This window comes from Gobius niger, assembly GCF_951799975.1.
Source record: "Gobius niger genome assembly, chromosome: 24".
NCBI classification, from domain to species: Eukaryota; Metazoa; Chordata; class Actinopteri; order Gobiiformes; family Gobiidae; genus Gobius; species Gobius niger.
Genome location: NC_136875.1, coordinates 4,907,496 through 4,929,393, shown reverse-complemented (window position 1 = coordinate 4,929,393; position 21,898 = coordinate 4,907,496). Strand labels below are relative to the sequence as shown.

The 21,898-nt window shown below is 45.0% G+C and overlaps 1 protein-coding gene across 1 annotated transcript in view; it reads left to right on the top strand.

Moving 5' to 3' along the window:
• The window catches only part of LOC306982442 (plexin-A1-like), a 240,913-nt gene that overhangs the window by 211,146 nt on the left and 7,869 nt on the right, over positions 1-21,898 (top strand). The window contains exons 19-27 of the mRNA XM_079582377.1: positions 86-320; positions 5,916-6,058; positions 7,509-7,765; positions 10,150-10,216; positions 13,112-13,258; positions 13,431-13,590; positions 15,332-15,435; positions 15,528-15,624; positions 19,148-19,338. Of these exons, the coding sequence (XP_079438503.1) occupies positions 86-320; positions 5,916-6,058; positions 7,509-7,765; positions 10,150-10,216; positions 13,112-13,258; positions 13,431-13,590; positions 15,332-15,435; positions 15,528-15,624; positions 19,148-19,338 (1,401 nt within the window). The remainder of the gene's footprint in view (positions 1-85; positions 321-5,915; positions 6,059-7,508; positions 7,766-10,149; positions 10,217-13,111; positions 13,259-13,430; positions 13,591-15,331; positions 15,436-15,527; positions 15,625-19,147; positions 19,339-21,898) is intronic.

The window sequence follows — 21,898 nt, the reverse complement described above, 5'->3', positions numbered from 1 at the left end:
CGATGGCAGCTTCTCCTCTTCATGTTATTGATGTGCTACAGATGACGGCCCTTTAATGTTAAGTATTTGTTCCTCCCTCCTCCAGATAAAGGTCGGGGGATTCGTGTACTCCCCGGGTACTCTGCAGATCTACTCGGACTCGCTGCTAACCCTGCCCGCCATCATTGGCATCGGCGGAGGCGGCGGCCTGCTGCTGCTCGTCATCATCATCGTCCTCATCGCCTACAAACGCAAGTCACGTGACGCCGACCGCACGCTGAAGAGGCTGCAGCTGCAGATGGACAACCTGGAGTCCCGGGTGGCCCTGGAGTGCAAGGAAGGTACGATACGTCCCTTTTCGGAAAAGTACATCCTCACATTGGCGTGTCCATCATCTCCCACAAAGGAAAGTACGACAGTAGAGGGTTGTCGGGGCTAATCCATGCGTCACGTGGGGATCTAACATGTCATTTTTGATCAGACTCTCCAGGATTTCACAGACATATTTATAATGTATATATTTACCAAAAAAATAACGGAAGATTTTAAGAGGGAAGAATGGATTTAAATGCTGCGATCTACAAAACTCATTGATCCAATCCTGCTGTTTTAGCCATCCCAAAGTAAAGTATAGGCATCTGTATTATATATTGTACCTATACCACTATGGAGTACTATCTTTTGTGGGGGTATTTTGCAAACCCGGAAGACACGACGCTTCGATTCAGTTAACTCCGCCCCCTCTCTCAGAGCTAATCCGCCCATGCAACATTAGCAGTAAGAAATATAAATATCACAGCAACAAGTGACGTTACTTCACGATGCAGTCATAAGGAGTTGACATCTGCAACACGGCTTCATAAATGGCTAACACACAAGCTAACACACAAGCTAACACACACGCTAGCACACACGCTAACACACATGCTAACACACATGCTAACACACACGCTAGCACACACGCTAACACACACGCTAACACCCACGCTAGCACACATGCTAACACACACACGCTAGCACACACACGCTATCACACAAACTAACACACATGCTAACACACATCCTAGCACACACGCTAGCACACACGCTAACACACATGCTAACACACATGCTAACACACATCCTAGCACACATCCTAGGACACACGCTAACACACACACGCAAACACACGCTAGCATACAAACTAACACACACACTAACACAAACACTAACACACACGCTAACACACACGCTAACACACAAACTATAACACACGCTAACACCCACGCAAACACAAACACTAACACACAAGCTAACACACACGCTAACACCCACGCAAACACAAACACTAACACACAAGCTAACACACACGCTAACACACAAACTAACACACACGCTAACACACACGCAAGCACACATGCTAACACACACGCTAACACACAAACTAACACACATCCTAGGACACACGCTAACACACACACGCAAACACACGCTAGCATACAAACTAACACACACACAAACACAAACACTAACACACACCCTAACACACACGCTAACACACAAACTAACACACACACTAACACACACGCAAACACAAACACTAACACACAAGCTAACACACATCCTAGCACACACGCTAACACACACATGCTAACACACACACTAGCACACAAACTAACACACACGCCAACACACACGCAAACACACACGCTAGCACACATGCTAACACACATGCTAGCACACATGCTAACACACACGCTAACACACACGCTAACACACAAGCTTACACACACTCTAACACGCGTTTTGATTGACTCACCGCCCTGTCCTGGTCGCTCCATCAGGTGTTTACGTTATGGGACTCGCGTTGGTTATAAAAGTGAATCCACTTTGATTCTGGTGAAGGTTCACCAAACATCCATCAGAGACAGTTTCAACTTGTGGCGAGCGGCCTCTCCTTTAGGAAGGTTGAATAAAGTCCTGCACCTCAAACCCGCTTCTCTCCATGACATTATCGCTAGGTAAGAAAAAAGAACAGGCGTGTCCAGAGTAGGTTAGAAAGAGCTCCTTCTTCACAACTTTCAGTGCAAACATGACATCTGTTCAGACGCTCAGGGGGGGGCGTTTGTTTTCTTACAACAACTGAAATAATGATAAAAGCTGTTTTATTAATTAAAATCAGGCCGTGAGGCACTACATTACAGACGTCGGGCTCATCCTGTTCTACCCAGAGAACACGGACCGGGCTGGTGCAGGTTTGCGCAGCCCCAGTGCGGGGAGTGGGGGCGGGGGTCCGGGTGGAGCAGGACAGATCTGGGGCCATTTCCAGAGGAGCGCTTTGATCAGAGTCCCCTCCAGATGTGAAGGGTCTTCTCCCCAGATGTCGGGACCCCCCCTGAGAGGGAGCTCCGGGCCTGGCATGCGCGCGGCAGATGGAGAGTGTTCCATGGCTCAGACAGTTGGACAAACACTGGAGAAACTTTCCCCCTTTCCCTGATCAAACATCCATAAAACGTGTGTGTAATGAGGGGCTGCACAGATGTTTGGACCACGTGTAAAGCAGCGGATTTTCAAATAGTCTGTGTACTTTTGCTGACCGGTTTAGACCTGGTGTAGTCCTGGTTTAATCTACTTAAAGTGATCGTCTGTAAGTTTGCAAAGTGAGGAGAGATGGAGTTCCTTCTTGGACCAGAAAGCCCGTCTTAGTTTGCAAAACGAGCAGAGCAGGAACGGAATTTTCAAAAGGAAACCATCAAGCTCCTCCCCCTCCCTCCTGATTGGACCTGCCAAAGCCGGTTCACAGGAAAGGCTCGTCTCATTGGTCGACACGGGAGGATGCTTGACTCTGATTAGCTGCAGATATACGGGAAGTGGTCGATTTGGCACATATTATAAAAATTGCAAAACATTTAGACTTCCAGACTATCACTTTTGCTGAGCTTTACCCAAATCTAAAGCGTCAAAATAGCAACTAGGATGAAAACGGAGCAAAAATAGTGCCGGAAGAGCAACAAAACACAAGAAAGTCGTAAAAACATGACAAAAATACAACAAAAAAGTGACAAAAACGCGATGAAAACATGGGCGAAAAGACATAAAAAATAATGAAAAGGCAACAAAAAAAAGTGTGACAAAAATGCGGCGACAACATGACAGAAAGTTACAGCCACTTGCTCTCAGTCGCTCTCCAGTCGAGAAGCTTTTAGTTTTGGGTAAAGCTGAACTGGAGAAAATGCACTCAGTTAATGCGGGTGGTAAGAGGTTAAAGGAATAGGCCACCGTTTTTACACACTGAGATATGTTCTTACCTTAGCTTTGACGAGTTCTTTAGGACCTGTCTGATCTTCACCCGTGCGCAGCGGTTAGTGCTCGTGCCTCACAGCTCGAAGGTCCCGGGTTCGATTCCCACCTGGACGGGGCCTTTCTGTGTGGAGTTTGCATGTTCTCCACGTGTCTGCGTAGGTTAGTGGTAGGTTCTAAAAAACATGTGCAATAGGTAATCCTCCAGCCAGGTGTTTCTGACCACCAGCCTGACTCCACATCATGGAGATGGGTCCCCGAGCGCCGGCCCATGCTGGCAGCTCACTGCTCCTACAGGTCGCCCCACATTGAGGATGGGTCAAATGCAGAGAACTCATTTCTCTACAGATATTAATACAGTATCAGATTTAGATTTAGATTTAAACACAGCGCAGACGGCGTTAGCATTTAGCCTCTCCCTCTCTCCTCTATAGCTCCAAAACAGGTCAAGATAGAAGCTACCAAGCTCTTCCACGTTTTCCCTATTTAAATATGGTTACGTGAAGTGTTCCACTACAAAGTATAATTACACAAAATTAAACAATGTGGATTTTCTAAGCGGATAAAAGGGGGAACTATATTGTAAGGCGTAATAATACCAGGAGTAGTTCGAAATCCGCGCAGTAATCTTCACTTTACTGTGCGGATGCCAAATTATTCCTGGTATTATTACTTACAATATAGTTCCCCCTTTTATCCGCTTAGAAAATCCACATTGTTTAATTTTGTATAATTATACTTTGTAGTGTAACAAGTCACGTAACCATATTTAAATAGGGAAAACGTGGAAGAGCTTGGTAGCTTCTATCTTGACCAGTTTTGGAGCTATAGAGGAGAGAGGGAGAGGCTAAATGCTAACGCCGTCTGCGCTGTGTTTACGTGACTGAAGGCACGGGTGAAGATCAGACAGGTCCTAATGAACTCGTCTAAGCTAAGGTAAGAACATATCTCAGTATGTAAAAACGGTGGCTTATTCCTTTAACTTTCAAATGTCACTCTCACTTTGCAATCTTCCAGACTCTGAATCTAAGTGCAGATTTAGTCCAGACTCGTGGTTTCGTCCTCCTGGTTTCGCCTCCTCTCCAGCCTCAGCCTCAGAGCCCGGGAGCCTGTTCTCAGCCTGAACCTCACTGCTCTATATCTGCTGTGCCTCTGGTTCTGAGTGACTGAGCGCATCCGATTGCACTGCTGACTTTATAGTATATAACCCGGGCTCTGGTGAAGTTTTCAGGTCAGAAGAAATGAGAATTTAGGGAGAGAACAGAAAGCTATAAATCATGTGACGCTCGGGGCGTCCTGGCGTGTGCGCGGAGGAGGAGAGGTTTAGCCAGCGATGCCTGAAGATGCAGCAGTGTTTTGGAGAACACGCTGGAGCGGGACACGGAGAAGCCTCGGAAGTATTTGGAATACGTAACCTACGCTTGTGATTAGTGACGGAACTCGCTTTTCCAATCAGAGAAGCACTTAAAACGCATGTGTTTACACTCCTGATGCCAACACGGCGCCTCCATATGGAGCGCTTTGATCAATACAAGTGTTTCACCCAATGTGATCAAACTTTCAAAAAACTAATCCTCTCTCCCTCTCATTCTCTCCTTGCCCCTCTCTCTCCATCTCCTTTTCCTCTCTCGGTTCATCCTCTTTCCCTCCCTCTCTCTCTTCCCCTTTTCTTCATCTCTCCCTCTCTGGCTCCTTTCCTGTTTCTCCCTTCTTTCTTTCTTTCTCTCCCCCCTCTCTCCTCCCCCTTATTCATTCCCTCTCTCCCCACTCTTCATCTGCCCTCTCTCCCTCTCTCTCTCGCTCTCTCTCTCTCTCTCTCCTCTCTCTCCTCCCCTTATTCTTTCCCTCCCTCCCCCACTCTTCATCTCCTCTCTCTCTTTCTCTCTCCCTCTCAATCTCACACACTCCCTCCTCTCCCTTTCCCTTTCCTCCTTATTCATTCCCTCTCTCCCCACTCTTCATCTCTCCTCTCTCCCTCTCTTTCTCTCTCCCTCTCTCTCTCCTCTCTCTCTCTCTCTCCTCTCTCTCCTCCCCTTATTCTTTCCCTCCCTCCCCCACTCTTCATCTCCTCTCTCTCTTTCTCTCTCCCTCTCTATCTCACACACTCCCTCCTCTCCCTTTCCCTTTCCTCCTTATTCATTCCCTCTTCACCACTCTTCAACTCCCCCTCTCTCTCACTCTCTCTCTCTTTCGCTCTCTCTTTCGCTCTCTCCACCCCTTTATTCATTCTCTCTTTCTCTCACTCCCTCCTCTCCCTCTCCTCCTTGTTCATTCCCTCTCTCCACCTCTCTTCATCTCTCTCTCTCTCCCCCTCCTCTCCTCCTCCTTCTTCATTCCCTCTCTCCACCTCTCTTCATCTCTCTCTCTCTCTCCCCCTCCTCTCCCTCTCCTTCTTCATTCCCTCTCTTCACCTCTCTTCATCTCTCTCTCTCTCCCCCTCCTCTCCTCCTCCTTCTTCATTCCCTCTCTCCACCTCTCTTCATCTCTCTCTCTCTCTCCCCCTCCTCTCCCTCTTCTCTTCCTTCTTCATTCCCTCTCTCCACCTCTCTTCATCTCTCTCTCTCTCTCCCCCTCCTCTCCCTCTCCTTCTTCATTCCCTCTCTCCACCTCTCTTCATCTCCCCTCTCTCCCTCTCTCTCTCCCCCTCCCGCCCGTAGCCTTCGCTGAGTTGCAGACAGACATCCATGAGCTGACCCAGGAGCTGGACGGAGCGGGGATCCCGTTCTTGGATTACCGGACGTACGCCATGAGGGTCCTGTTCCCGGGCATCGAGGACCACCCGGTGCTCAAGGAGATGGAGGTAATGGTTAGTACAGTGAGTCGTTCCCCCCACGCACACACGCAACACTTAAACCTTTTGAGATTGTGTCGACTAAAACTTCACTTAAACCTTTTGTTTTCGCCGACTAAAACCGTGAGTTTTTGTGGACTTAAACTTGATTGAATTGAATTGAATTTGACTTTTGGCTCAGCATTTGCTGCTGATTGGATCAAGGGCTCCATCTTTTAGCCAATCACATTCAAGTCTCAAACCAATAAACTGAAGATCTATTTAATTAATTAGTTAATATTCAGTTAAAAAAAAGTAAACACAAACAACATTCCCATAATGTGAGGCAATTGTTATGTTTGAAAATGTTCACCTCAGATCTTGGGACGTTTTATGAGATATTAAAAGAAAATCGTACATAATCTTCCTCCAACTAACGCGTCTGAACATGGCCTGGGACCAAGGCCGTGGGAACCCAGGGTGCTGAGGGCGCTGCAGCACCCCCTGGTGGATAGTTTGTGAGCTGCAGGCAATATTCTCCCACCTGAGCTGAGCACATTTTCTCCAGCTTTACCCCAGTCCAAAAGCTTCTGGGAAAAAGGTGTGAAAATAGCGAAAAAACTGAGACGAAAACAAGGATGAAAATGTGAAAAAGGTGAGAAAAATTTGACAAAAAAGTGACAAAAAATGTACAAAAAATGACAAAATTTTGACAAAAAACTGCAGAAAAAAAGGACGAAAAAGTGATAAGAATTTGACAAAAAAAATGTCAATAATTTGACGAAAAAGTGACAAAAAATTTACCAAAAATGACAAATTTTGACAAAAAAGTGAGAAAAAATTGACGAAAAACTGCAGAAAAAAAGGACGAAAAAGTGATAAGAATTTGACCAAAAAAATGTGAATAATTTGACGAAAAAGTGACAAAAAATTTACAAAAAATGACAAAAATTGACAAAAAATTGACAAAAAAGTGAGAAAAAATTGACGAAAAATTGACAAAAAATTGACAAAAAATGCGAATAATTTGACAAAAAAGTGACTAAAAATTTACAAAAAATGACAAAATTTGACGAAAAATGGAAAAAAAATTGACGGAAAATTGAGAAAAAATTGACGAAAAATGGAGAAAAAATTGACGAAAAATTTAAGGAAAAGTGATAAGAATTTGACAAAAAAATGCGAATAATTTGATGAAAAAGTGACAAAAATTTGACAAAAATGAGACGACTGCCCAACAAAAAAAGTGATGAAAAAAAATCTGATGTGAGGAAAAAGATCCATTTAGTTTTGTAGGTCTTTCAAATGAGGCGTTACACTGGCCTACAGGATTTGGGTAAAGCTGAACTGGAGAAAATGCTCTCTGTTCAGGCGGGAGTTAAGAGGTTAATAAATAGGATTTATGCACAGAAAAAGTATTTTGGGGGTAAATTTTGTCCCTCAGCACTTTTACATCTGTTCTCCTGTGTCCCCCTTCAAGGCCCCAGCCAACGTGGAGAAGTCTCTGACGCTGTTCGGGACGCTGCTGACCAAGAAGCACTTCCTGCTGACGTTCATCCGCACCCTGGAGGCGCAGCGCTCCTTCTCCATGCGGGACCGCGGTAACGTGGCGTCGCTCATCATGACCGCGCTGCAGGGCGAGATGGAATACGCCACGGGGGTCCTCAAGCAGCTGCTGTCCGACCTCATCGACAAGAACCTGGAGAGCAAGAACCACCCCAAACTGCTGCTGAGGAGGTGAGCGGGACACGGAGTCACGGGGGAGTAGGGGAGTTCTAGGTCCCATACGGCAATAAAGAGAAACTAGATGCAGCCAGATGTTGTATTTGCTTTAGTGATAATACCTCCAAAAGTAGCATCATCAATCATAAAATGAATATATGTGCATCTACTTAGCAGTTGATCTGCAGCACCACTCGACTTTCTGCCATTGCAAATTTGCTTCTTTGGGGCTGTGTGGATCTGGGGTTGGTTGTTATACCAATGAAAAATGAGTCAGAATCATAGAAATGACAGAAATCCTTGTAGCTTTCTGAGCCTGTTCCTAAAAACGTGCATATTACTAACGTATGGTGAGCTATGTTTTGTCCTTTTCTTGGCATTTATATAACTTCTGTGGTGTATCATTATAAGATGTTTAGTGGCCGACTCCACATAAAGCAGAAACTGAACTGAATTTGTATCTAACGTAAAATCTCAAAAAGTACATTCCTTAACCCACTGACTGCCAATGACGGCTATAGACGTCAATTTGGTTCTTCACTGGGAACAGCTGCAGCAAAGCCTTGAGCGTATCTGGTGTTAAAATCCTAGTTGTGCTGCCTAATGCTGCCACCTAGTGACTCAATAAAAGAACTACAAGTTCTTTTATTGAGTCACTAGGTGGCAGCATTGCTCTTTCGTTTTCTCAGCTTTTTGGTCAGAAAACAGCATTTCGGGTGATTTTACATATTTTCTATGATTATTAAAGAATGGAAAGAGGTACAAACAAACTGTTTCTTTTAGATGAAAGAAGAGTCTAATCTTTCTTTCGGTGCGTTTCATGTTGGCATAGACCTAGACCAAAATTTCTGTGGGTCTTCAAAAAAAGTCAAAATCCTGAAAAACCTCTGGCAGTGGGGAGCTCTCTGATTTGAAAATGACTGGCAGTCAATTAGTTACTTATTTCTATCGAGGCTTTGACCTAAATGTGGTCGATGGTTTGACAATAACTGAAAACATCTGGATCGTTCATATGCTAATGTTAACGGCTATAGGAATGATAGGCTAATGATAAAGGCTATAGGAAAAATACATTAAGCTGGCTAACGGACTATGAAAAATCTCCCGGAATAGCCAACTTGCTAACTGTCAATATACATTCAATCAAAATAACAAATAAAACTATGATTGTTATCTACAACCGATGTCATCCATCCAACAAAGTCATAATTGCAAAAGGATTATGTGCTTGAAGTCATTATTGAACGCATTATCTGACCGCCACGTGTTTGCCTTGACAACGTTTTCCATTTTTATTTTCGCCCTATTCTCTAAAACGGGGCTGGCTCCCAAAATCCAGCGTAATTGCTAGCATGAACGAGCTTCGTTAGCCCGCACTGGGGAAGCCACAGGCTCCAGTTCTGATTCTCAGTCCATTGCTATTAACGGTCTATGATTCACCCACATGAAAAAGACCCAGTGTCGGTCTAAACTTACCCAAAAGTACATCAATACTGCATCGATTAAAAAAAAAGAATGGTATTGCCCATCATTAGCATAAATCTTCCTTGTTGTTTGTCTGTTTTATTGCAATGACAGTGGTGAAAGCTCCATCAGACTTGTTCCAGGCGTAGGAGGCTGCTAGCCGTTAGCTCGAAGACGTTAGCTGCCCTAGTTTCTTTGACGTCTCTCCCTTTGGTCCTCCACCGTCAGAAACATCTCTCTGTTGTCATTTTCTCTCCGCAAACCTTTAAAACAGCTAGATTTCTACCAGCAGCTGAAAGTAGGACATGCCTGTAACCTAGAAATTAGCATAGCACATAGCAGCAGAGAGAAAGAGGAAAAATGTATCACAAAGCTACCCCTTCTTTTGCGACCGTGGTGGCTTCTTTGGCTTCTTTGGTGACCGTGTAACAAGACACTTGAATTAGGGTGACCAGATGTAAAACTTGTGCACAATGGGAGCTTTTTTTTGTTTTGTTTATAAAAGTCAAATGTCAATTAAATGCACCAATCAGCTTTGAGGTGATAGACGTTTAGCTATTGTATTGGTTCGGTCACTATGGAAACTTTGTGTTTGACGTGCAGGTGGCCAAAAGTCAATAAGTGCTGGTGAAAAACCGGGACACCTGGGACAGAGCTTGTGCAAAAATGGGTCAAATCAATGGTTTTCGGAGAAATCCTTGGAGACATGGGACAGAGGGCTCAAAAGTGGGACTAGTTTGGGTGACCAGAAGTCCCAGTTTACCCGGGACGGTGAACTGGGTAAACTGAGGCACTGACTGATATTTTCGCTCTGATATTTCCGCGCTCGTGGTTTCCAAAGGACTTCACCTATTCTACGAACTGCTGTGGATGAAATAGTTTTGTTTTTTTTCTCAATTGAAATATTCATTATCGGTTTTGGGTGTGTCCCTCAGAACGGAGTCTGTGGCTGAGAAGATGCTGACCAACTGGTTCACCTTCCTCCTCTACAAGTTCCTCAAGGTAAATCCCTTTTAAATCCCCTTCGCCATATTTAACACAGGCAATGAATACCGTAGTTCTTTCTCATTTTGAGCAGTCCTATTTAAGGCGAGACACGGCAGGTGAAAGTATTGATTTTTCATGCAGTGGTTGAAGTGGAGATTTTTATCTATTTTCCTCCCTTTACATCTTAGTTTTCATGTCAGATATAAAAATGATGAAGTTTATTTTATGATGTTTTGTCTGCGAGGTGGGGGCAACCCGGAAGTAGCTGCTGCGCCGCGTAGAAAGTCCGTCTTTCAAGCGGGTTTTCATTCATAAATATTGACAGATTTTACATCCACGTGTCCTGCTAAGGGGCCCCGTGATGACGCTTTCACCCAAATATGGTATTTTTCCTCCTACGAGACGCTGGTGCGGAAAAGTCGGAGAACGGGCCGAGCATGTGCACTCGCTACAAAACTTCCGGGCTGGTTTTCTCTGAATGAGAGAAGCCGCACTCGGGCAGAGCCTGAGCCCTTATAGAAGCTCCCACAGACTCCAAACTTTACAGTCTGAGACATAACAATGTTTTGAAGGTTTTTTCAGAGGGATTTTTTAATATCTAATTCCTAACCTGATTTATTCAACTTTGAAACCAAAAAAACAGGCGGAATTTTTACAGATTTTTTCACTGATGATTAGTTTATTGAAAAACTAAACAAAATATCCAAAATCCCCTCTGAAAAAATCTTAGTTACAAATATGTCAATAAAATAAAACCATACATTTTAATCTGGCTCAATTCATTATTTTGATTTCGTTGCCCAAAATATAGGCAATTTTGGCCATTTTAATGCTCATAATGCCTTATTTTTATGTGAAAACATAAAATGACAGAAAAAATGCAATACATTATTTTCTCATATTTATATCTGTGATGTTCAGCAAAAGTTTCAAATTGATATCTCTACACCCTATTCACCTGCAGTGTCTCGCCTTAACAAGCAGAATATCATACTTTGTTTTAACTTCATCCTCAGTTGAGTTTTGCTTAAAACTTAAGCTATGTTGGGGGTCAAAACCACTTAACAAAGGCAGTCTTTTGGCGGTTTATTTGAGCGATCAAGCATTCAAGAAACAATTCAGTATTCATTCAATAGATCAATTTATTGTTTTGTAAAGCGACTTTGAGACTAATGCATTATTAATGTAAATAATAAGTTAGAGCATACGATACATACATAGTTCAAAAGGAGAATGTTTCATAATATGCTTTCTAACACGTACCCTCATTGGAGTCTAAAGTGTATTTACGGTCAAGACAAAAAGAAAATCTGTCAAAATGTTGTGTACTGAGCAGGCAAATATTAGAACAGGGTCATATGCTCAGTGTGTAGTGTTCCTTCCCTGTCGTACTGGACTGGACTGCGCCCCGGTGTTGTGCTGACTCTGCATTTGTCGTTAAAGGCCAAAACGATTTCAGGAAGTCCTTAACCTCGAATTAACTTCTCCATCAGCCGTCAATCTGCACCGCTTGTTTGCTGTCGGCCCACTGCAGTGCACTGTGTGAGGACAGGGGGAGGGTGAAGAGAGAGAGAGGCACAATCAGGAGAAAAAGACTGAGAAAAGAGAGTGCTCCCAGTGACTGCGAAGTACAACAGGCCAGGACGAGTGAGAGTGTTTGTGAGTGCAGGTCTCCGGTGTTCGCTGACAGGCAGTGTCCCGACCAAATGGAAGAAAGAGAAAGAGGGAGAGAGAGAGAACTGGTGAGGTGAAAGAGGGTGAAGAGGGAGAGAGAGAGAGAGAGAGAGAGAGAGAGAGATCTGGTGAGGTGAAAGAGGGTGAAGAGTGAGAGAGGGAGTGAGAGAGAACTGGTGAGGTGAAAGAGGGTGAAGAGGGAGAGAGAGAGAACTGGTGAGGTGAAAGAGGGTGAAGAGGGAGAGAGAGAGAGAGAGAACTGGTGAGGTGAAAGAGGGAGAGAGGGAGAGAGAGAGAACTGGTGAGGTGAAAGAGGGTGAAGAGGGAGAAAGAGAGAACTGGTGAGGTGAAAGAGGGAGAGAGGGAGAGAGAAAGAGAACTGGTGAGGTGAAAGAGGGAGAGAGGGAGAGAGATGGTGGGGCGAGAGAGAGAGGGTGGGGAGAGAGAGAGAGAGAGAGAGAGAGAGATGGTGGGGAGTGAGAGAGAGGGTGGGGAGAGAGAGAGAGGGTGGGGAGAGAGAGAGATGGAGAGAGAGAGGGTGGGGAGAGAGAGAGATGGTGGGGAGTGAGAGAGAGGGTGGGGAGAGAGAGATGGAGAGAGAGAGGGTGGGGAGAGAGAGAGAGAGAGAGAGAGGGTGGGGAGAGAGGGTGGGGAGAGAGAGAGCGAGAGAGAGAAGGTGGAGAGAGAGAGAGGATGGAGAGAGAGAGGGTGGAGAGAGAGAGCTGGTGAGGTGAAAGAGGGTGAAGAGGGAGAGAGAGAGAGGATGGAGAGAGAGGAAGAGAGGGTGGAGAGAGAGAAAGAGAGAGAGGGTGCAGAAAGCGAGAGGATGGAGAGAGAGGGGTTGGAGAGAGAGAGGGTGATGAGAATGAAAGAGGATGAAGAGAGATCGAGGGTGGAGAGAGGGAGTGATGAGGGTGAAGAGAAAGAGAGGGTGATGAGAATGAGAGAGGATAAAGAGGGTGAGGAGAAAGGGTGTAGAGAGTGAGAGAGGGTGTAGAGAGTGAGAGAGGGTGAAGAGACAGAAACAGTGATACGGGCCATATTTTGAGGCGAAGAGGCATTAACTCTGCAGGGCCCTTTTGCTCTGGCCTCTTTTTACAGTCTGTTATTTCACAGTTGTGTTGATAAACGCCCCCCTTAGAGGCCGGCCGGTGCCTCTATGGCCCTCTTGCTATATTCGTATTATTCTCTTTCTTTGCGGCTGCCTCACGTGTGTGTGTGTTGTTCCTCCCCCAGGAGTGTGCGGGCGAGCCCCTGTTCATGCTGTACTGTGCCATGAAGCAGCAGATGGAGAAGGGGCCGATCGACTCTATCACTGGAGAGGCTCGCTACTCCCTGAGCGAAGACAAGCTCATCAGGCAGCAGATCGACTACAAGACCCTGGTCAGTGCGCCCGCCCCGACACTGGACCGGACGGGAGGGCATCTGGCACATGGGGGGGGGGTTTAAGAGGGCCAGTTCTTCTCTGGGATGCACTCACACACTGCGTTAGAAAGAACTTTTTTTCTTCTTGTGTATGAAAGCCGTTCAATACCTGTTGACCTTGGCCTCACAGACGCTGCACTGCGTGAACCCGGAGAGCGAGAACGGGCCGGAGGTGACGGTGAAGGGTCTGAACTGCGACACGGTGACGCAGGTGAAGGAGAAGATCCTGGACGCTGTTTACAAAGGAACGCCGTACTCGCAGAGACCGAAGGCTTCAGACATGGACCTGGGTGAGACACAGACACGTCCAAATGTATCGATGTTGTGATATATCGCAATGTTTTGCGGCACGATTCGATACGTTTTATCTCGATATTCATACTTTTGATGACGTCTTGCATATTAAAGGGATATTTCAGGATTTGTGACATAGGGCTTCATTTCCTAGTTATCCAGATGTTGCTGATTTCTGGAGGTATTTTTTTTGTAATTCATGCAGTTCTTATATCGGAAGAGTTTCGTGGCGCTAGGCTTGTGCTACGCTAGCGCATTTCTATGGTATCAGCTAGCCTGCATTAAAAACAGTCTGACCCGCTCCACAGAGCACCTGAGGCAAATCACTAACCATATAAATGTCTGTGTGGATAGAATAATTTTTGAAATATAACTGACCTTGCATCACATGAATGATCGCATTTTGAGGGACTATTTTCTAGCAGATCACTCCGCCGCTGCGTAGCTTATACAACCACGAAGCTGATGCTGCTCAAATCTAAGACATTTATGTGGTTAATCTGGTGTTATAAGTGATTTCCCTCAGGTGCTCTGTGGAGCGGGTCAGACTGTTTTTAATGCAGGCTACTAGTTACCATAGACATTCACTAGCCTAGCACCACTAAACTCTTCAAATGTAAGGACTGCGTGAATAATTTTTTTTTTTTAAATCTCTAGAAATCAACAACACTCTGGATAACTAGGAAATGGGGCCCTATGTCAAAAATCCTGAAATATCCCTTTAATGAGCTACGTCAATAAATATGATAAACACACAAGAGTTAGCTTCACACAAACACATGACTTTTAATCAATGATAGTTATTATAACTATGAATAAGATTAATTTGTTAATTCATTCAGAAAATGGCTTAAAAGAGTGGAAAATTGTGTTTCTCTAAAGATTCTATTTTCCTCCTCGGCGAAGCCACGCCCCCTTCTATGACGAGATGCCGTAGCAGAGGGCGTGGCTTTTTAACGACTTTCTGGTGGAATATAAACTTATTTATCACAGACAAATATAGTCAAGTGTAAATCGGGCCCATTTGGATATTTTCCCACAGCAGATTGTTCAGTAGAAGTGACAAAAACGGCAGTTGTAGCTAGAGCTAGCTAATCGTTAGCATTAGCCCGATGCTAACACGTAGCATCAAGTTAGCATTCTCCGTTATTTAAATATTTATGGGCTGTTGGACCACTTTGCTCCTATCCATGTCTTTGTATCTTTATTTAGTAGAAACTATGTTCATAATTCAGCATTTGTTAAAGTAGTTTTTGAATAATTAGAGAAAATTTAGATATTTTCTCTAAATTGTTTTCCCCCTTAACTGTTTTCAAACATGATCATATATGGGCGTTTCCAGAGATGGGCTGTTAAGAATGTTGTGATGTCACGTGAACGCTTCCTATTATAGATACAAAGACATGGAGAGGAGCAAAGTGGTTCAAAAGCCCATAAATACATTAATAACCGAGTATGGTAACCTGATGCTTCATGTTAGCATCGGGCTAATGCTAACGGTTAGCTAGCGCTAGCCACAACTGCCGTTTTTTCACTTCTACTGAACAATCTGCTGTGAGAAAATATCCACATGGGCCCGATTTACACTTGACTTTATTCATGAGTGAAAAATAAGTTCATATTAGCTTTCATTTCCCTTGCTTCAACACAATTTGATGAAAACAAAAACCCCACATCCCGTACGGTTTTGCCTGTGTTGGAAATGACTGATCTCCCTTCTGCGTTTGCCTGGGACAGAGTGGAGACAGGGCAGGATGGCCCGGATCATTCTCCAGGACGAGGACGTGACGACCAAGATCGACAACGACTGGAAGAGGCTCAACACTCTGGCGCACTATCAGGTTTGTACAGCTTCTGCTTTCACGTTCTCCTGTGTTCCTGTTGAACGTCAGCCATCACTTACGGAGCTCGATGGTTCCTGTTTCTCCCGTAGGTGACGGATGGGTCGGTGATCGCGCTGGTGCCTAAACAGAACTCCGCCTACAACATCTCCAACTCCTCCACCTTCACCAAGAGCCTCAGCCGATACGGTAGAGCATGTTTATTTATTTATTTTATTTTTTATTCCAACTTAAAAACATACATGAAAGGACAAGACAATAGACATCGACCAATGATAAAATAAATAAATAAATAAAAAACACCCACACAGACACTCACAGCACATCCTATGAAATGTATATGGGACTTATTTTAAACTTCAATCAAAAAATACAATATACACGAGTTGAAAATGTAATATATATACATTGACACACAGTTTAAATTCGGGAAAATTTGCCCACACAAAAATATACGAAGAAAAAAAAAAACATCAAATGCACATTTATCTTGCATTTTAGATACAGAAAATATTAACCACAATATTACATACTAGCTGAGACCCGGCCTTTGGCCGGGCCTCGCTAGTCTCCACATTTGATATTCTGAGATTATGAGTGATTACAAAGAAATGTCCAACCCGTCACACAGTTCAGCTGTAGACCAGTGGTTCCCAACCCATTCCAAAAACTATGGCCACTACAAATGTTTAAAATAATGAATGCTAAAAATAATTTCAAACAATCTGCAATTGGAGTGTTTGATGCACCCGTACTCTTTTCTTATAAACTACATCGACAATATGTTCGCTAAACTCAGGGAACAGGATTCAAGAGACAGTGGAATAATGATGGATAAATATTAGGGGTTCAGCTCTAACGGTTCGGTTCACGGTGCAGGACCCGTGGTTTGGTCCATCACGGTAGTGTACAATCAAAAAAATAATAAGTAGGTTTTGAACTGAAATAGCCTGATCGTTGTTAGACAGTATTTATAACCTTACAATAAAATTGGCAATGCGTTCAAAGCTGCGTTAGAATAAAATGGGCTCTGGGCTCACAGTACGTGAAAGCAAAATAGAAAACAAATGGTCCAGCAGCAAAGTAAAAAAAGAAAAGAACTACGCAGTGCAGGCCATGCGCTCGTTAAGTTGTAGTGTCATTTTCGCTTTTACTCACATGGATAAATCAGTCGGAGCAGCGCGTTTGATTAGAGGCTTTTGGGCAATGTTTTGCGTGTACTGTTTTTCGGAGACAAAGCTTTAGAGACGGAATACTGCCAGGATCTATAATGAACCACAGCCTCGGTCACTGCAGGAGAGACTTAAACAAAGACACGCAGATGTGTTTTGGAGGATGTAACTGTACCTGTGCGGAGCGTCTGCAGCAGCGGTGAGTGACGATGACACACATCGCCCTGTTTGGATGCGCGCGCGCACACATACACGCGCGCACACACACATCGCCCTGTTTGGATGCGCACACGCGCGCGCACACACACACATCGCCCTGTTTGGATGCGCGCACACACGCGCGCGCACACACACACATCGCCCTGTTTGGATGCGCGCACACGCACGGCAGTCAGATCTCGTGCACTCGCGTTGTTGTGACGGCGGGTTGTCCTCGGACAGCAGCACCGCGGTCCATATGGACCCGTGGTCAATGCCCGCGGCTGGTGGGACCGTCACGTGGGGGCCGGCCGCGGATATAGCACTTTTCCTGACGCTCAAAGTTGCTGAACAATTATGCGCACATCAGCCCCCACCACCAACCACGCACACACTCACTACTGCCGCCAGGCTTCCTGGTGTTCCCAAACGGTCTCCCATCCCAGTCCTAACCAGGCCCGTCCCTGCTTAGCTTCAAAGTCGGTATGGGAAATAAACATGGCGGCGCCCAGGCGGCGGCCATTGAGATAGCGTTTTCTATAATAGATTTCACATTTTAAAGGAATAGGCCATCGTTTTTTCCATACTGAGATATGTTCTTACCTTAGCTTTGACGAGTTCTTTAGGACCTGTCTGATCTTCCCCCGTGCCTTCAGTCACGTAAACACAGCGCAGACGGCGTTAGCATTTAGCCTCTCCCTCTCTCCTCTATAGCTCCAAAACTGGTCAAGATAGAAGCTACCAAGCTCTTCCACGTTTTCCCGCACACTAAAGTGATGATTACTGCGCGGATTTCGAATTACTCCTGGTATTATTACGCCTTACAATATAGTTCCCCCTTTTATCCGCTTAGAAAATCCACATTGTTTAATTTTGTGTAATTATACTTTGTAGTGGAACACTTCACGTAACCATATTTAAATAGGGAAAACGTGGAAGAGCTTGGTAGCTTCTATCTTGACCTGTTTTGGAGCTATAGAGGAGAGAGGGAGAGGCTAAATGCTAACGCCGTCTGCGCTGTGTTTACGTGACTGAAGGCACGGGTGAAGATCAGACAGGTCCTAAAGAACTTGTCAAAGCTCAGGTAAGAACAGATCTCAGTATGTAAAAACGGTGGCCTGTTTCTTTAAACCTCTTAACCCCCGTCGTATCCAAGCACATTTTTTCCAGTTCAGGTTTACCCAAATCTAAAAGCTTCTCGACTCGAGGTTACAGCCTGTAGGCTGCCTTATTTGAAAGCTAAGACATAATAATTATAACAATAATGCCTTACACTTGTATTGCGCTTTACAAGCCTGTATTACCAAGTTTCTCAAAGCGCTCCACTGTCGTCTTTATTCGTTCGCTCCATACTCAGTGGGGGTAAGCTACTATTGTAGCCACAGATGCCCTGGGGTAAACTGATGGAAGTGAGGCAATCAGTCTGTGCCATCGGTCCCTCCGACCACTCACTCACTACATCCTAACGGTCTCCCATCCAAGCACCGACCAGGCCCCTCCTGCTTAGCTTCGAGATCTGACGGGATCAGGCAGAGCTTTTATGTCACCGTTTTTGTTGCATTTTTTCTTATCCTTTTTTTGCTGCATTTTCATCGTCATTTCCGTCTCATTTTTTGATACGCTGTATATTAAGGTGTGCTTGTTAAGTATTAAGGTGTTAATAAGCATTAATAATATGCTTGTAGAGCTTTAACACACTGCTTATTATTGTATGTATAATAAGCAGTGTGCCTATTAGTATGTTCACTTTCATCTGTTAACACACTAATAGACCATTAATAATCGCCTTAGTAAACCTAACCCTGACCTTAACCCTTACCCTATCCTGAGAATGATTACTAATGCTTATTAATACTTAATGAGAGCACCTCAATCTAAAGCTTTTAGATTTGGTTAAAGCTGATTTGGCTGGAGGAAGTGTGCTCGGTTGAGCGGCCTGGGAGTGGACGGTCCCGTATGTGCATCACGATTGGACTGATGGCAGTGAAAGCCGCCTGTGATGCACAAAAGCACATCCCGCTCGTCCCAGCGCTTCCCCTGATTTCATGAATATTCAGAGCGCGGAGTGTGACCCAGTGAAACGCTCGTCTGCGGCTTGTTCCCGACGCCAACTGTGCCACAACACCCCCCACATTTCCATAAATATGCCCCCGGATTACCATAAACACGCACTCTTCATGTATGTTTTACTCCCCCATTAAATCTGAATAAATAAGTTTGTGTTGGTTTTGCTGCAGATTATTAATAGTTCATCAAATCGTTATCCCGTTTGCTTAATTTTCGTGTACATTTGAAACATCGGCGGGCTCTAACGGGGATGTGCTCCGTGTGCTTTTTTGCAGAGAGCATGCTCCGAACCGCCAGCAGCCCGGACAGCCTGCGCTCGCGGACGCCCATGATCACGCCCGACCTGGAGAGCGGGACCAAGCTGTGGCACCTGGTCAAGAACCACGACCACTCGGACCAGCGGGAGGGCGACCGCGGCAGCAAGATGGTGTCCGAGATCTACCTCACTCGCCTGCTCGCCACCAAGGTAAACGGGGTGAAACGAAGGAGTGTGGATGTCCTTTTTGCTGATGCGTGTTAAGTAGCCATGTGCTCTGGGTGTGACTCAGGCCTTGGGAAACTGGGAAGGCCTTTAGACGCCAGTAAGACTAAAGTAGCACGTACTTGTCCCTGTAGTGTTACTTCAGATGCTGGGAAATACTTCTTTCATCCCGACTTCTCTCCCATGTTTGCACAATTCGACTCAACACTGACCAAGTGCGTAGCTTCCCAAGCTAACTTTGAACCCACAGGGACAGCCCCCTGTGCCCCTGTGTGCAGGTAGAGGCCCGGGATCCGTGCGCTAGTCTGGAGTGTCAGGAGGTCTGTCAGTGGGCTGGGGTTACAAAGGCAGACTGAGTTCTCCTACAAGGTCCTGAATGACAGATTGAGGCATTGCCTTCAATAAATGCTATAAACAATCTGTACGATATTAAGACCAAAGGCAACTTTCGCTCCTCAAGTAGCCTACACAGAGATCAAAGAGAAGAAAGTAATCATACATCGGATATAGTGTTGTAAATGACCTTACACATGTACAGCAGTGTAAGTACAGGAGACTGGGAGAGATTATTAATCACCTACTTATATTTGTATTGTTCAACTTTCTGTTTCCTGTGAAAGTTACACATTGTAAAGTTTGCCTTAGGGCACATGTGTCAAGGTCACCTTAAAGGAATAGGCCACCGTTTTTACATACTGAGATATGCTCTTACCTCACTTTAGCCGAGTTAATATATCCCCGTCTGGTCTTTGTCCGTGCGCTCTGTCAGGCAAACGGAGCACATACGCAGCCTCTCCCACATGTCACATAGCTCCAAAAAAGCTCACGATAGAAGCTACCAAGCTCTTCCACGTGTTCCCTATTTAAATAAAGTTACGTGAAGTGTTTTCATGCGTCATAATTACACAAAATTAAACAATGTGGATTTTCTAAGCGGATAAAAGGGGGAACTATATTGTAAGGCGTAATAATACCAGGAATAGTTCGAAATCCGCGCAGTAATCTTCACTTTACCGTGCGGATGCCAAATTACTCCTGGTATTATTACGCCTTACAATATAGTCCCCCCTTTTATCCGCTTAGAAAATCCACATTGTTTAATTTTGTGTAATTATACTTTGTAGTGGAACACTTCACGTAACCATATTTAAATAGGGAAAACGTGGAAGAGCTTGGTAGCTTCTATCTTGACCTGTTTTGGAGCTATAGAGGAGAGAGGGAGAGGCTAAATGCTAACGCCGTCTGCGCTGTGTTTACGTGACTGAAGGCACGGGTGAAGATCAGACAGGTCCTAAAGAACTCGTCAAAGCTAAGGTAAGAACATATCTCAGTATGTAAAAACGGTGGCCTATTCCTTTAAATACATGCGGCCCGCGACCCGCCCTGGGGGACTTCGACACCCCTACCTTAGAGCAATGACAATCGTGATAAATTGTGCCACCCTTCACAGGAGTGTCAATGTTTGAAAGGCCAAATGCGATCTGGCCAAATCTGAAAACAGCTTTCACTTATACCATTATATTGTGAGCCACCCTGCCGCACGCGCTTGCCAGAACCGATTTCCTCCCTGGGCGAGCATTCACACGACCACCGAGCACGAAAGAAGCGGCTGCAGCCCATGTGTTTCCCCGCTTCAGGGAGGACGGATCTAAAGAGGCCGAAATTGACTGAGTAGGTTTGACTCCCTGCTGGTTGTGCTGATTTGTTCAAACGTGAGTCTTTTGCAAAAGTAAAACTGAAAGTCTCTCATCCTCCTCAAAACCAGCCAGTGTTCCTTCAGATGTTTTAAAACAAGCACAAGGGGCAAGTAGAGGCGAGAGATTTTGCCTGAAATCAGCTTCACTGCACAAGCCACGGGCGGGAAAATAAGTGCACCTGCTGAAAACCCTGCGCCCCTGTCTGTGATGTACATTGTTAATGAGCTACACAAGTATTTAGAATCCTATATGCTACATGGTGCTTGATTTGAAAATGGAGTGTTTTGGAGCTGCAGGCTGAAGGTTTGATCAACGGCAAAGGAAACAAGTTCCCCTCGAGTCCAGAGAGTGGAGACAATGGGCTCCTTTGACTCCACAGCTGCTCCTCATGGTGTAGAGAAAGCACTTTCGGGGGGCGATATGAAAAAATGACTTCATGGCAGAAATATTATGCGCGTTCTGAGTTTAGCATGAACTGCCCCTAAAGCACAACGTTCAATAAAAACTCTTTCATGTTCGTAAAAGTGACGGAGCGTTGGAAATGTTCAGAGCGAAGGCGCTGTCGGCCCCAAACCCTGAGTCTGCGGAGAAAACTGCATGGGAAAAAAAGCAACACTGATGAAGAGGTGACCCGGCGGCACCTGCAGGAGAGAATGTTTCTGTGTCTATTGGCATAACTGAGCCCGATAACACGGGCCTTGATCTCTACCGTGTTTTCAAGCAAGTTCCTCTGCATCTCCTGGGAAAACTGCTTCCACTGTGCAGCAAGTGACCAAACCATTGGCCAACGAAAGCCAAAGAACTAAAAAGATGTTGGAGTCTTAAAAAAATATGCATGTCACAGGAAC